Here is a 15,038-nt window from a genome sequence, read left to right as displayed (position 1 = left end):
CTTGGGGAAAACAGCTTGCCCAAAAGGGCAATGGCGTCCTTTTGTCTTGTACATTGCAGTGCAATGTGCTAGGCACCAAAGGGAGAACATTCCCTGCTCCTTCATTCTCTGTCCAGAGCACCACTAATGTCAGCTAGGAATGCTTCTCTGCATCAGATTTTAATCCACACTGTGAAGAGGTTGTGGTGCCTAATGTCTCCCTTTTCTTTAAATCACATATTATGAGTCCCCATAACTCATATCAAAAACTTTGACTAATGAGTTTCACCAGCATCTCTAGTTCAAACACTTTCCATAACAAGAACCGAACATAGTCTGTCATAACAAGGTAGCCCATTTTAAAGGAAAATACGTCACAGTGAAATCAAATTGAGGTGATGATCCAGCCAAAAGTAAGTATTGTAATTCCAACTGTTTTGGTCTCTAAGGTGCTGCTGGAAGGATTTTTTTTTATTTTGTTTTGACTACGTCAGACCAACACGGCTACCTACCTGTAACTTGAATGGGAACGTTAAGTATGTGCTTAACACACCCATTCAAAACAATGGAACAAAATGCTTAGGTTTACAGTGGTGCCTCGCTAGATGAATTTAATTTGTTCCACGGGTCAGTTCTTATAATGAAAAATTCGTCTAGCGAATCCCATAGGAATGCATTTAATTTATTATTATTATTATTTTGCCCATAGGAACGCATTAATTGAATTTCAATGCATTCCTATGGGAAACCGTGATTCGCTAGACGATTTTTTTCGTAAAACGAATTTGTCTAGCGAGGCAACCTCTGCTCAAAAAATCCTTTCGTTAAGTGAAAAATTTGTCTTACAGGGCATTCGTCTAGCGAGGCACCACTGTACTTGGTTCATGGCCTAACACAATTTTCTGTTATGGGCCGTTATTGTATGATAGCCTTTTCTGTTTCACAATAATGATAGCTAAGTTGCATTATCCACTATCTTTGTTTTAACACAATTTGTTTTCAGTTACCTGAATCCATCTTGATGTGAGTCTGAAAGATGGCAAGTGCCTCCATTCTGGCAGGGATTCTGAATACAGGCATTGATAGGTGTGCTGCAGTCTCGACCCTAACAACAACAACAACAAGTCCATGTAAAATGGTTAGTCCTATTTTTTCTTTGATGCAGACATTGATTCTCATCTCCCTTGCCTGCATTTTCTCATTGAAAGACACAAAGGATGCAAACTTCAGAAAGAGACCATCCAGTCCTATTCACTGAAAGCATTTTCCTTAAAGTGGGGTTTTGAGAAGAGAAGAAGAAATAGTAAAGTGGGAATTGAAAATATAGTTATTTTATCACCTAGAGATAGTTGCTTCCTACGTAGTAATGCACTTGTAAAATATCAAACATAAGCAATAAGAAATGTATATGTATGAGACATAAGGCAAGATACATTGTGTTTGTAACTTAAACAACATCTCAGCAAAGCAGCATTATGTACTATTGACTTTTTATCTTTGTAGCAGAGTTACTGGTAATTCATTAAAGATACCAAGCAAGTTAGTGTTTATACCTAAAAGCAAACTTTCAGTTGACAAACACCTCTGACAAGCTGCTTTGGTCACCTAACTATCCTCGTGGAATCAAAGCTTATCAAACTGTTGTCAGATTGGCATGTTTGCCTATGTAATCAAATGTGTCATTTATGCCAACTAATACACACAAAAGGACACCTACAACAACCTACACTAAATTAATGAATAAATAAATAAAATTTAAAAACAAGTCAAGGAGACTGCATTTTGCATACAACACCAGATAAAGCTGAAATGTCTTTGCTCTTCAGATACTTTCAATGTTGTATCTTTAAAGAATAACTTCAAAGGAAGATAAAAGGCTGATTATATCTTAGCTAGAAATATTTTATCCGATTTCTCCAGCATTGAGCAGTGTTAAACTTTGCACCAAGAACAGGAAACTTTCCTCAGTTCAAGGGCCACCTGCTTTTCTGGTCCACTTTCTGGTGGCTACATCCCAGTGATAGGCACGGCCAGAGGCAAAATGAAGTGAGTAGTGAAGACACAGTAGTCTAGATCTCATTCACTAACACACTTCTCTCGGTCCTTCATGCAAGTAAGTGATAAATATTATCAAAGGACACCTAGGCAAAAACACTTAAGGCGGTGTAGAAAGCAGGGCTGGTGAGGTTGTGTGGCTTGGGAAGACACCCAAGGGTCAGATAGAGAGGGCTGAATGGCCACATCCAGCCCCAGCCCCTGGGTGTGATGTTCCCCACCCTTCTTATACACATGGTTTGACAGTACATAAATATATAGATTTTGCTTCACTAATGCTTATTGGCACAAAACGATGGGAAGAAACTGACATCATACTAAGGTTGTATCAGGGCAAGCATTTCAGCCAGTTTATGCACATTTTCACACATTTCATCACCAATCTACTGAGGACAAAAAGCAGCTGGGATTTGACAAGATCTTTTTTGCTAAAGATAACATTCTGAAACCTTTGCTGGGCAGATGCAAGAATGTGACAGAGTGCATCAGGAAAATTGAGTTCTTTGTTAAATGGCTGCATTGCTTATAAGAGCAGCAGTCCTTTGAATCTGATGTTTCAGGAATGTGCTTTGTATGCAATTTCAACCACCTAAGAAAGGTGTGGAGCTACACTATGTCTCACAAGGGAGACACGAGAGCTCTCACAGGACTTCTCTGTCTCACCCATAATTGGGAGTAAAGGTAAAGGGACCCCTGACCATTAGGTCCAGTCATGACAGACTCTAGGGTTGCGGCGCTCATCCCGCATTATTGGCCGAGGGAGCCAGCGTACAGCTTCCAGGTAATGTGGCCAGCATGGCAAAGCCGCTTCTGGCGAACCAGAGCAGCACACGGAAACGCCGTTTACCTTCCCACCTATTTATCTACTTGCACTTTGACATGCTTTCAAACTGCTAGGTTGGCAGGAGCTGGGACCGAGCAACGGGAGCCCACCCCGTCGCGGGGATTCGAACCGCCGACCTTCTGATCGGCAAGCCCTAGACTCTGTTGTTTAATCCACAGCGCCACCCACGTCCCATAATTGGGAGTAGTTCCCAATTGAACTATGAATTTCTTACTTGCAAACAAATTCAGTTACAGATATAAAGAAAGCATAAAGTCATTGATTGGCATCTTGACTCTCACTAAGATGAAGTATAACTTGTAATAATAAGTAATATCTGGGGATCTTATGATAGCCACTTGTTGCCCAGTGGCTGCGTTGCTAACCTTGGAAGGAAGAAGTGGTAAATCAGCATTCTACACCACTACTTGACATGACTAACATAATTCAAATGCATCTGACTTTCTGTTTGAACACAACTATATCCATTTTACTTTAAATTCTCTCAATGCTACAGTATAAATGGCTTTTATTAGTTTCCAAAACATATCAGTATTTTGGTAAAGATGAAAATGGCCTCATGGAGGTATTTTTGAACCCCCTTTCAAAAACAGCTCTCCTATACCATCTGAAAAGCTACTCCTGAAAACCAGATTAAGTTCAAGTGTGGCCTCTGACACAAGGAGCTGAAATTGAAGAAAAGTAAAGAGAGAAGAACTTAGTGAGTATACAGAACAACATGGACATGTCCAAGGGGCTCTTTGGATTCCCCCCCCCCCCGAGATGTGTTTGAATGGAGGACCATGTCTGTGTGGCACTTTGGATGCACAAAGTGTTTTAGAGTACATGGAGAAGGGGATCAAACTTCAGAAGAGATTAAGCACACATCTTGCATACATAAATGTCCTAGGACAGGGGTGGCCAACTCCCAAGAGACTGCGATCTACTCACAGAGTTATAAACTGGCAGTGATATACCCCCCTTTTTGGGTTCATGTCATAGTTGTTGAGCTTTTTTTAGGGGAGCCTAAGATGTTGAGCTTCTTTGGGGGGGGGGAGCCAGTGATCTACCAGTGATCTACCACAGATGTCCAGTGATCTACTGGTAGATCACAACCCACCTGTTGGACATGACCATCCTAGGGTCAATTTCCTGCCAAAGTGGCAGGGCTGGGAAAAACTCCTGCCTAAGGTCTTGGAGGGCCACTTGCCAGCCAGAGTAAACAATACTGAGCTAGATGGACCAATTGTTTGTTCCAGTATAGTGCAGCTTCCTATGTTTACAATCTTTGCAAGTCCTCAGCACAGCCAAGGACTTTGGGACTTCAACACATCCAGCCCCTATCAAGTCTAAGCAGAGTTTTACTCTGGTTTCCCACTCATTTACACGGTAGAAAGATTTTTAAAGTGGCATTACACCAACTTTATGAATCCATGCTTCATATTATATTATATAATATCCATGCTTAATATTGATCTACTTTTTGGGAGTGCTTCTTTTATGTCTGTGAGGCACTACGGTGCTCATCATGGAACATAAATGTCCATGTAGATATCCTCTAAACCCGGCCTTCCACCAACCCAGTGACTTCCAGATGTGTTGGACTCCAACTCCCATCATCTCCAGCCAGCATAGCCAATGGTGAAGGATGATCAGAGTTAAAGTCCAAAGCTTCTGGATGGCACCAGACTGGGGAAAGCTACCCTAATTTAGCTACAATTGGTCCCCAAGTTCCATGTCTAAGACTTTATCCACTGAATTCTACTCAATTAATTCAACACTCCAGCTTCTTTTGTGACTACTTTCATCAGAAGCAACACATGCAGCTGAAGACTTGCTACATCTTCTGTACTCCAGATAAGGAAATACTTTTTGAGTTGCCTGACTGAATAATCAATTAAACTCTTTCAGCTCTCTTGCGTAATCATTCTTGGATTAGGGGTCCTGCCATCTAACTGATGTAGCAACACACTCCTCCACACAAGATTTTCTTCACATCGACATCAAACAAGGAATAACAAATGTTGAAAGGGCAGACTCAATACAATTTATCAAGGTAAAGGAAATAGCTTCCAGATGGACAGACGTGTTTGGTGCTGGTTGGTGAGAAGGAAGCAAGGTATTGTTACTGAATTAGCATTACACTCTAGAAGAACAGCTTGGTACAAAGAGAATTATCTTTTCATATGATTCACATTTGAATTTGTCAAATGTCACTTCTGTAAAAAAAAATATGTGGCAACAATGTAGGGGTTTTCTTGAGGGTTGTAGAAGACTTCTACTCTCTTTCTCTCAGGTCTCTGGTACTAGTTGCTCTTCTACGGTACTCCATATCGTCCGAATACGGCCCATACAGATGCAACAGTATTTTTAGATTAGTATGTACACACACATAATGTCTTCAAAATCTCAAGACAGTATGAAATGGAAAAGTTATGAAATGTGTTAACATTACCTGACATCTGGACAGCAGTTTCCCCAGCTGGGCACTATAGCATTTAAAAGGGAGCCCAAGAAATGTCCTTTCTTCCTTGAAACATCTTTGCACTCATCCCAAAAAATCATATGCTCCAAATTAATATCCCATACTAATTTCTGCCACCTATGCATCACTAGCAGAGGTTGTTCATCATAAACACCATCCCCATTGCTGCATTGCATTATTTAAGTAGTCAAAAGGCAAGTTAAATTTCCACTGAGAGGTGTGGCCCAGCTGTTATCATACCTTGTAACCGAACGGGCAAGTACATCGAAAAAAATCCAGTGGGTCATTGCTGCAAGTCCCATTATTTTTGCATGGATTGGATAGGCAAGGGTTACACTTGGATACAATACTGATATCGACAACTCCTAAAAAGAAAGAAAAGCACAACTGAAAAATGTGTGTGTACAGTTTATGTAATGAACATTGATTTTTACTGACATAATTTTTTACAGTAAGGAAGCCAAGGCAAAGGACAGTAGAGAAGGGCCCATTCTTACGGATCAGCTGGATCTTTAACAACAACAACCTCTTTAATAATAGTGGGTGGTCCAGTCTGTAGGGTAGAAAAATGGACCACCAGATAAGGGAGGGAACTCCTTAGATGTGCTGATAATTATTAGTTTAAACACTATTAAAAGGTAGTGGTGGTGAAACCAACAATTGAAAGACCAAAACTTGTATGTGTATTTTCCTCTGTGCTGCTACCATGGAACCCTCCTAGCATGATAGCAATGCAGAGGTACAAGCTTTCAATGGGCCTGATGTCTCTTACACTGATAGGAAGTATTTGGTTTGCTACTTGCTTCCCTTCAGCCCAGAGCTTATAGTTTAGGGAAATTAGACTTGGAAGCTGCCACAACAGAAACTTCTCTCCTGATTTGAAATTTCCACCCATCTAAGATCCTTTGAGGTGTTTAGAGTTCTGCTCCTTCAGCTCAACGTGGGTTACCACAACTGAAATCAAATATATTGCTTATTTAGAGATCTGAGCCACAACTCAGAGGTGGAATATAGATTACTGTATGCCTTTCTCTGCAGCATAGGAAGAGTAAGAGACCTTCTATGGTTCTTACAGCTTAGCAATAGTATGGCATGAGTGGCAGCAAAGTAAGATGGGCAGAAATCTACAACAGTGTATAGCATATCTTGTTATTAAGTTTAACATTTATTTTTCAATTTCACAATTTTGAAGCAAAATAGTTGAATGTAATGTTTTCTATTTAAAGATAGTAAGTCTATTTACAGACAGTAAGTGGTTCCCTTTCAGCTTGAAGCCTTTTTGTTTCTTTAACTCCCCATGGTAGTCAAAACGGCTACAAATGTAAACAGTAATTAAAAGCATAAAAATACATTAAAACAAACACACACAGAGACCTCACACATTTTTCCACATATAGAAGGGAGTCTCATAGTTTATTACATAGAAAACTGTGCAATTATGAAAATACTTGTGAGACTTTTATCTTAGCAAACTGTTTGAAAGGCTGGAAGGTTCTTCACTGAATGCAATTACAATCTATTGTGTCTATCTGCAAAAGTGATGGATATGGAGGCAGCCTATAGCTATGTATGTTTGCCAATATGGAAACAAGAGGATTTCAAAGACTGAGGGGCTCAGGAGCTTTACATTAATAAGTAACGAAAATGCCAGTAATATCTATGTCATACACTGCCAAACAATAATGAGTGATAATTTATTTTGCATTAAAATGTTTAATTAGTAAGATTTAGAAAGTGAAAATTTTGTGAAACCCTTCGCATGAGAGATGAAAATGTTTAACCAAAGCCAAAAGTTTGCAGTCAAATTCTTTGTGTCAAAACATGGTGAAGCAGTTTTATCTAGAAGGGATTTTTTGCCATTTTCCTTGGGCATTTAAACTAAAGACAATACAGGTAACTCGCACTTATACGTAATTAACTTAGTGACTGCAGCTTTGTGTGGTGTGGGGAAAAGAAATAAATAGATGAAGACCAGATGAAAGCCACTCTCCAATTATTTATTCTTTCCAGCCATACTACACAGAGTTTCAGAAAGTGGTGTGAGAGGTCATCAGCATCCTACAGCCGGGTAAGCAGCTTCCTATGATGTAGTAAGAAGCCCAGTATATAACAGAGTACAGTGCACACTAAGGACTTGTACCTACCTTTGCATTGAAAGTGGTGGGTTGGTGTTGTAAGCAACAGCCTGTCTGTCATGTCATCTGGACTGCTGCATCGTGCAATTCCTGGCTCTTTGTAGCCTGCCTTCACCCATTCAGAAAGCCAGCGCAGGTTGCAGTCACAATGCAAAGGGTTGGTACCAAGTGCCCTAAGGTGGGTTAAAATACAGGCACATATATAACCAACAGTTGTTCAAAGAATCCCTAAAACTATTTGTCTCGTTTTATCAAAATATTTAAACAATAAAACATTTTATGGATATGTGATTAAAAGAAAACTTTCTGATGGTCAGCCATTAATCTGTGTCCCTGTTGCTGGCTCTTAATATGTTATTTGGCCAGTTTCAGCATCAAAGCATCAATTCTCTTTCTTCCACTATTCCTCATGTATACTACTGCTTCACAGCTTCAACACAAATTCCCATCTTTCTGCTATGGAGGAGACTGAAAAACTAATAATATCCTAAACGTAGCAGGCATCATCCTTGAGAATTAACAGCTCACACTTGGAGATCAGAAGTAAGCAGATAAAGTTTTGCATTCAGGTGATACTCAACCTAGCCTGCAGCTTTGACCACATTCAGTTTGATAGAAAGAAGCCCACCCTGCTCAGAGTCACTGCTAATTTGAATGCAGATGAAGCAGAACCATGTCCATCCACAGCAATGTGGGGGAATCATAAAACCTTCCTCCCTAATTCTGGATTAGGAACCCATTCTGGTTTGGGAGAAAGACCTTGGTGTTATTCAGGAAAGAGAGGGGGCAATTAACTCTTTCACTGCATGGTCCAATTATGAATATCTCTCAGGGGATCTGAAGATACTGACTAAGTCCCAGAAGCACAGGGCCGTAGGGGGAGAAAACATTTTCATTCTTCACAAGCTCTCTCTATTTTGTTTCTCACTGCTCCTCAGCCTCCCACTACTGATCAGTCAACTTATCCTGTAAAAGCACAATGGGTTTCATCTCTCTCTTTCTATGCCTTCTACCAAAAACTTCATTATAAGACCACTTGAGATTTTACTTTATTTAAACTCTGAATCGATCAGTAAATAAACTCTTGCAGTTCAAGTGGAATATTTTGGGAGAACGATCTAAAGGTTAAGGGGTATGATCCCAGTGGCATTATGCTGGTTCTAACAAAGTTTTTGCTCCACAGGAGTGCTTAGCTTTGTTTCCTGCAGAGGAAAAACATTATGATGGGTTCATCCCCTAGAGAGAAAGTTAAGAAATTATTTACACATACAAAAATGATCGAAAATTAAGTCTTCATGTATACCTTTTCCATTGGAGATAACAAAAATAATTTCTTAAAACGGAGTTCATGCTCAAAAAATGTTTTTTTGGGGAAAGCAGCTGGAATACTGACAGATGAAATTCCACTAATGTTGTTAATGTAATTCCAGAGACATGACTGATTAAACAATTCTGCCCTAGACAAATTCATGCTGAGAGTTCATGAGTTGAACTACCGGCAGGGGTTCATCCATCAACATTAAGTAAATGGAACAGCAATCTTTCCTGAAAGGGGCCAAATGTACCCAATTTATAAATTCTCACATAAGAAAAATAATTTGGCATATTATCTATGAGCTGTTGAACAAGCATGTATCTGGAGTTCCACAAACATACACTTAAGAATTGCCCAAATGCTCAGGAAGATCTTGAGATGGAGAATGAGATCAAAGAGACATCTAAAGGAGGAAGAGCTGTAGTAAGGGGTGGCTTAAGATACTGTAAATGTGTGCTCCAGTCAAGCGAAAGAGGTAAAAAATTTAAATGACTTCCCTAGAACAGTACCTTTAAAGCCCTAAATGGCTTTGGCCCTGGATAGCCAAATGAGCATCTCCTCCCACAGACCCTGAAGTCCAGACCCTGAGGTTCAACTCTGAGGCCTTCTGGCAGTTCCCTCATTGTAAGAAGTGAAGTTACAGAGAACCAGGCAGAGGGCCTTCTTGGTAGTGGCGCCTGCCCTTTGGGAAGCTCTCATCAGATGTCAATTATACGAGTTTCTGTAGACATCTGAACGGAGCTCTGTATAGCAAAGCTTTTAATGTCTGATGTTTTGCTGTGTTAAGCTGGTTTATTATTTAATATATTGTGAGCTGCCCGAAGCATTTTGGATGAGGTGGGTTTCAAATCACACCAAACAATAATAAAAATTTGCAATGCACATGCTTTACATTTGGCTGCCTACAATTATGATCTGGTAGATTCAAATGCTTCTATTCATTTCAAAAGGCAATGACAGTTTTCCAAGCTGGACAATTCAGCATGAGGCCATAATATTTGCAGTTAAAATACATTATAACAAACCCAAACATATTTATGATAGGAGCCTATGTGTGGTAATATATACTCCTACTAATAAAACATGGTTCTGCTAAACCAAAATAATGAAATGACCTTGAATATATTATTCCAAAATAAGGCTTTCAAGCTTTACTCTCATTATTTGCAGTAGAGGTTGGATGAAGGAGCTAATTAAGAGCTGATATTACAGAAACCTCCTGAATACTGTATTAAAAAGTCTATTCCAAAGACCCAAACCCTATGATCATGGTAGTGATTTAGATGATCTAATTTACTTGAGCCAGAAATTTTAGAACAATGTAAATTTGCCTACGCTATCAGTTTAGACAAATTCATCCCTTTCATGTTCTGCTGACATTTTGTCATTAAAATCTTGCATCAAAAATGTGCACAGAATTTTAAAGTATTAAAAACTTGGTGAAAATTTTGTTTAGCCTCAGTCACTGCTTAATGTTTCAAATGTAGCTAGTTTTCAGATTTGCTCTGAAGGTGAAATTTGCTCAGTGCTGGTAAGAATAAATACAACTGCAATGTGAAATAGCTGTACAAATCCTACTTAGCAAAATGATTTGTACAGTGTCACTAGTCTATTGAGGGTAACGGTACTTACAGATGGGAAAGTGACACGAGATCATTAAAAGAACCTTCAGGAACGCTGGAAATATCATTGCCATGAAGAGTCCTAGGAGAGAAGGGAATAATATAATGTTAGAATGCAGCTCGATCAAATATTATGTTAAGAAGTGCAGGTGTTTTTAATCACTTTTCGAGGCATATTCAATACATAACTTAGGAAACAACATTATTTTGCTGCCTTCACAAATTAAAGATAAGGTGGTTTGAGGAAGATGCTTTTTTATTTAAACCAAGGGAAAATCACTCATAGATTGTAAACTCTTTCATCAAGCCTTGCATAAGAGGGCAAAGGGATACAATTTCATATAACAGGGAATACTAAAGGGGTAGTTCTGGGGCAAACTATGAACACATACTTTCAGAAAGGAAGTTAAGGTTAAGTGACATCCACCCATTCCATTATATAAAAATATCTGAGATTTTGTCCAACTGGGGAATTATTTCAAGACCTTTGTATCATCAGGAAAACTTACCATTTCTAATTTCTAATCAACAAATCTGTTGCAGATACAATATTGCCAATTGGACTGTAAAACCAATTGTCAGTATTACTGGTATATCAAACCAAGAAACAGGATATCACAGACTGCCTCTCTGCTCCTTCCATTGTGCAGCACAAATTTCAACCGTTAGGTGCAACAGCAATTAATCATTATGCCAGCATTTGCATCTACCAAACTTAGAGTTAACTGGGATAACCACTTAACTCAGGATCTGAAACTGTCTTGAAACGTGGTTAAGTGTGAACACGTTAGCTTTAACCACATGATCCTGTGACATGATCTCTGTGCTGATTCAGATAATTTACATACGTACATTTGTTGTTTGGCTTTCTCTTGCGGACTATTTTAAGCAGATATTAGTTTAACGTTTTGCACTTTATTCTTCAAGAAGAGCAAGAGATAAATATATTGTCCTGTGATTGTGTGTTTCTGTTTTTAACTGTGAGCTATTCTGTCAAGAGTAAAGAGCTGTAGCAAATGTAGTCCATTATTAATACCATTTTAACACAATCAATATTATAATTATTGGTACACTCTAGCTCAATATTTGAAACAGGCACTGTACTGTGAAGAGTATTCCAAACAGTTCAAACAAATACAACAATTACTGCATTGCATTATACGTGGGACTGCCTCTGAAGATGGTTTGGAAACTTCAGCTAGTGCAAAATTCAACAGCCAAGTTGCTCTCTGGGGTAAGATGGTTTAAGCATATAAAACCAGTCCTGGCTTGATTGCACTGGCTGCCAATTAGTTTCTGGGCCCAATTCAAGTAGCTGGTTTTGATCCCATAAAGCTTAAATGGCTCAGGCTTAGTTGAATCTACTTCAGCTTGACCACACAGTGCAAAATCCACATTCCATGTGTATGTTTCCAAGGTGTACACACAATAAGGAGATACATTGTTATGATTGTACCTGCATAACAAGTCTTATCTAACATCTCTTTGTACACTCACACTATTAAGTTTTTTAGAAACTTAAGCATACTCCTAAAAAACTAACGTATGAAGATGTGTTAAGAGGAACCCAGCCTCTGAGCTACAGGACAAGGCTCCCACTGCAATACCTATAACCAAATTTAGAATTAGGCATGTATTTTGATTGAGAAGATAGTTTCCCTTTATAATATTGATAGAGCAAATTTCTGGCAAACAAAACAATTAGGAAAGGAGTGGCTCTTTACCTGCACATCAAACCCAGACAAACAATGAGCTATGTATCCTTTCTAGAAAGAAACCTGGAAATGCTTTTGCTGATTATTTCTTGGGAATCCTGATAATAAATAAATGACACTAACAGATTGCACACTGTCGCTCAGAAGCACTTCCCCGCCCCCAGGAGAATTGATTTTTAATAACAATGTAGATGACATGTGGTGAGGGTTGTTGCTGACACCAGAGTTTTGTAGACTATAATAAATCAATCTGGAGGCTTCCAAATGCACAGAACTCAGAAAGAGAGGCACTCATTCATGCATCATTTCACTTTTGCACAGATGTGGAAGAGCTCCCACCCTTTTTCTCACTCCTGTATTTTTCTTAGAGCAAAAGTCTCTTCCCACTCCTGTTTCTCTTAGAGCAAGTGCCTGTTCCAATATATGATGAAGCAAGTCTTCTATTCAAGCCAGTATCTGCATTTATAAATCTGGGCCTGAATTTGTACCATTTTTCTGCCATGTCCTGAAAAAATATAGGTAATTTTAATTTGCTCATAACTTAACATTTGCACAATTGCATATAAAAAAGTTATCATATGCTACTATATCCTAGAATCTAGAACCTTGATATACAAATAATATATCAGTCAAGATTTCATAGCATTTCTCAAATGATGAGAAAAAGAGTCACCAGCTAATGTACAGAAATTCACTGTGTGTGAAGTTTGCCCTCAGCAAAACCGACTACCATATTGCCTCATCAGCAGGCAGATTACTGGTTGCATCCTGCTGTACGCAATCTTCAAATGACCTGCAACTCACCCTTGCCTCCTTTCACATGTCCCCAACAATGCCTATTAATGTCTCAGAGTGGCACATTGCCTGGTGTGCCAGAAAGAAGGAGAAAGGAAGCTTTTAGAAACATGTAGGAAGTGCATCCCATGTGTTTCTGGAAGTTTATGCTCCATTTATTACTCGGCAGTGATGAACCTCCTTGCAGAAAATAAGAGCAGCTACTGCAAATATGAACGATCTATTTCCTATAGTCCCTTCTCTATTCCTAGAACAGGCGCATACAGAACTGTACTGGAGCCAGCCAAGAAGGGAAGGAGAAACTTATAGGTTCAAAATCCTTTCACCTGATCCTAGACTGGTCTTCTGGCAATGCTAGTTATCAGTCTCTGCCATACTGCATAAGAACATGTATGTTTTAATACAGGGGTTGGGGACCTGTGGCCATTCAGATGTTGCCAGACCTCGGCTCTCATTATGCCTGAGCATTGGGCCAGAGATAGCCTGCATTTCAAGCATCTTCAAAATAAATAATCAACTTAAAGCTCAAAAGGATCTCGCTCTCTACACAAAAGTCAAACATCCCCCTTGAACAGTGGTTACAGGCTATTTGACATCTCAGTGCAAGTACATTGGAACTAATTGTCTGGAAATGAGCGTGATGTGGTGACTCAAGTGAAAGCCATCTGCTCATTAAAAATCTTGCTGTTACCTGCAGCCTCTTAAACTATAACCCAGCCACAGTGAACAAGCAATACTTACAACACCCTGAGAGACTTAAGCCCGTTGAACGCATGGACTGGGATACACTTCAGCTTGTTGTAGCTCAGGATCCTGGGATAATAAAAGAACACAGGTTGCATTACTTGTCATTGATTCACTGTTCAGCAAAAGCAGAACAGAAATCAGAATTCATTAACTTAGAAACATTAAATGCTTAGTTAATGCAACTGATCTCACACTGAACAGCAATTACAGTGTATGCCAGAACTACTAAGTACTTACAGTGTTGATAGCTGTGTCATATTACTGAAGGTGTAATTGGCCAGCATGCTGATGCTGTTGTTGCTTAAGTCACTGAAGAAAAATACACAAAAGAAAGGTCACTGATGCAATGAAAATAAGTCTTTTCTTAAAGTTAGGTCAAAGTCAGTTCAAGTTGTTTCAAAGCAAAAAAACCGACAAGGACCAATTATCTAAGAATGTAATATTGTAAGAAAACCAAACCAAATACTGTAAAAAGTAGAAAATTTTATTACTGAAATTTTATTACTGAAAACAAAGTTACGCTGACAACTCCTCCATGTGTCTGGTCCAGAGATTGCCAACCTTTTTTGGCCAGTGAAAATGATTTGAATGTAGAGCAAGTGCTTTGGGGGAACCGGTCATAAAGTGACTGCTATTGAGGTTGTAATGAGGAGTGTGGCATAACACAAAATTAGAGACCCCTGACAAATTTATGTTTACCTTGGGAAGTCAGCCTACCATGGGGAGGTCTACTGGTCTTGAGTGTGGAGATAACAGAATATTGATTTTACATATACATACCAATACTTCTGCTGCCTAACAGCAACAGGGAGCATTCCTTAGTACCAGGAAAAATATACAAGGCGACCACATATGTTTCTAAGATGACTAGAGACTGACTTTATTTTTAAATGGAAGTCCAGAGCAACTGCCAAGGGACACCAGTGAAAGCCATCATGCATGCCATGCTGCTCACAAGGTATTTCTGCTGCGAACCGCCTTGAGATCTTCAGATCTAGGGCGGTATAGAAATTTAATAAATAATGTTTGGCAATTCCTGGTACCATAAGTCGTTATGGTAATATATTGCTGTACAGCATCACATAAGATGCCCCAACATGATAGAAAGGAACAGTGCTTTTTTATGGCACTACTCAACATTATGCAGCACCAGCACCGTTTTTTCTAGGAAAAAAGCGCTGGAAAGGAAGGGCTGGCTCCAAATTCTGAGATACTTACATTAGTGTCAAGTGTCTGAACATGGAGAGTTCCTTTGGCACAGCAGGTAAATGGTTTCCTTCCAGATATCTGAAAGCAATATATATTGAAAATAGTTATTGGCTACATCTGCGAATGTCCCACCAGAAACCATCATAATTGTGAGTTTA

The 15,038-nt window shown here is 39.2% G+C and overlaps 1 protein-coding gene across 2 annotated transcripts in view; it reads right to left on the bottom strand.

Annotated features, from left to right (window-relative positions):
• SLIT3 (slit guidance ligand 3) overlaps nt 1–15,038 on the bottom strand; it is a 414,666-nt gene that overhangs the window by 58,202 nt on the left and 341,426 nt on the right. For both annotated transcript variants that reach the window (XM_035105174.2, XM_035105175.2), the window contains exons 21-27: nt 14,890–14,958; nt 13,909–13,980; nt 13,666–13,737; nt 10,425–10,496; nt 7,487–7,650; nt 5,583–5,707; nt 987–1,084 (exon numbers count right to left, since the gene is read on the bottom strand). In XM_035105174.2, the coding sequence (XP_034961065.1) occupies nt 987–1,084; nt 5,583–5,707; nt 7,487–7,650; nt 10,425–10,496; nt 13,666–13,737; nt 13,909–13,980; nt 14,890–14,958 (672 nt within the window). The remainder of the gene's footprint in view (nt 1–986; nt 1,085–5,582; nt 5,708–7,486; nt 7,651–10,424; nt 10,497–13,665; nt 13,738–13,908; nt 13,981–14,889; nt 14,959–15,038) is intronic.

This window comes from Zootoca vivipara, chromosome 2 (genome assembly GCF_963506605.1).
Source record: "Zootoca vivipara chromosome 2, rZooViv1.1, whole genome shotgun sequence".
NCBI classification, from domain to species: Eukaryota; Metazoa; Chordata; class Lepidosauria; order Squamata; family Lacertidae; genus Zootoca; species Zootoca vivipara.
This window is presented reverse-complemented; position numbering and strand designations above follow the sequence as displayed.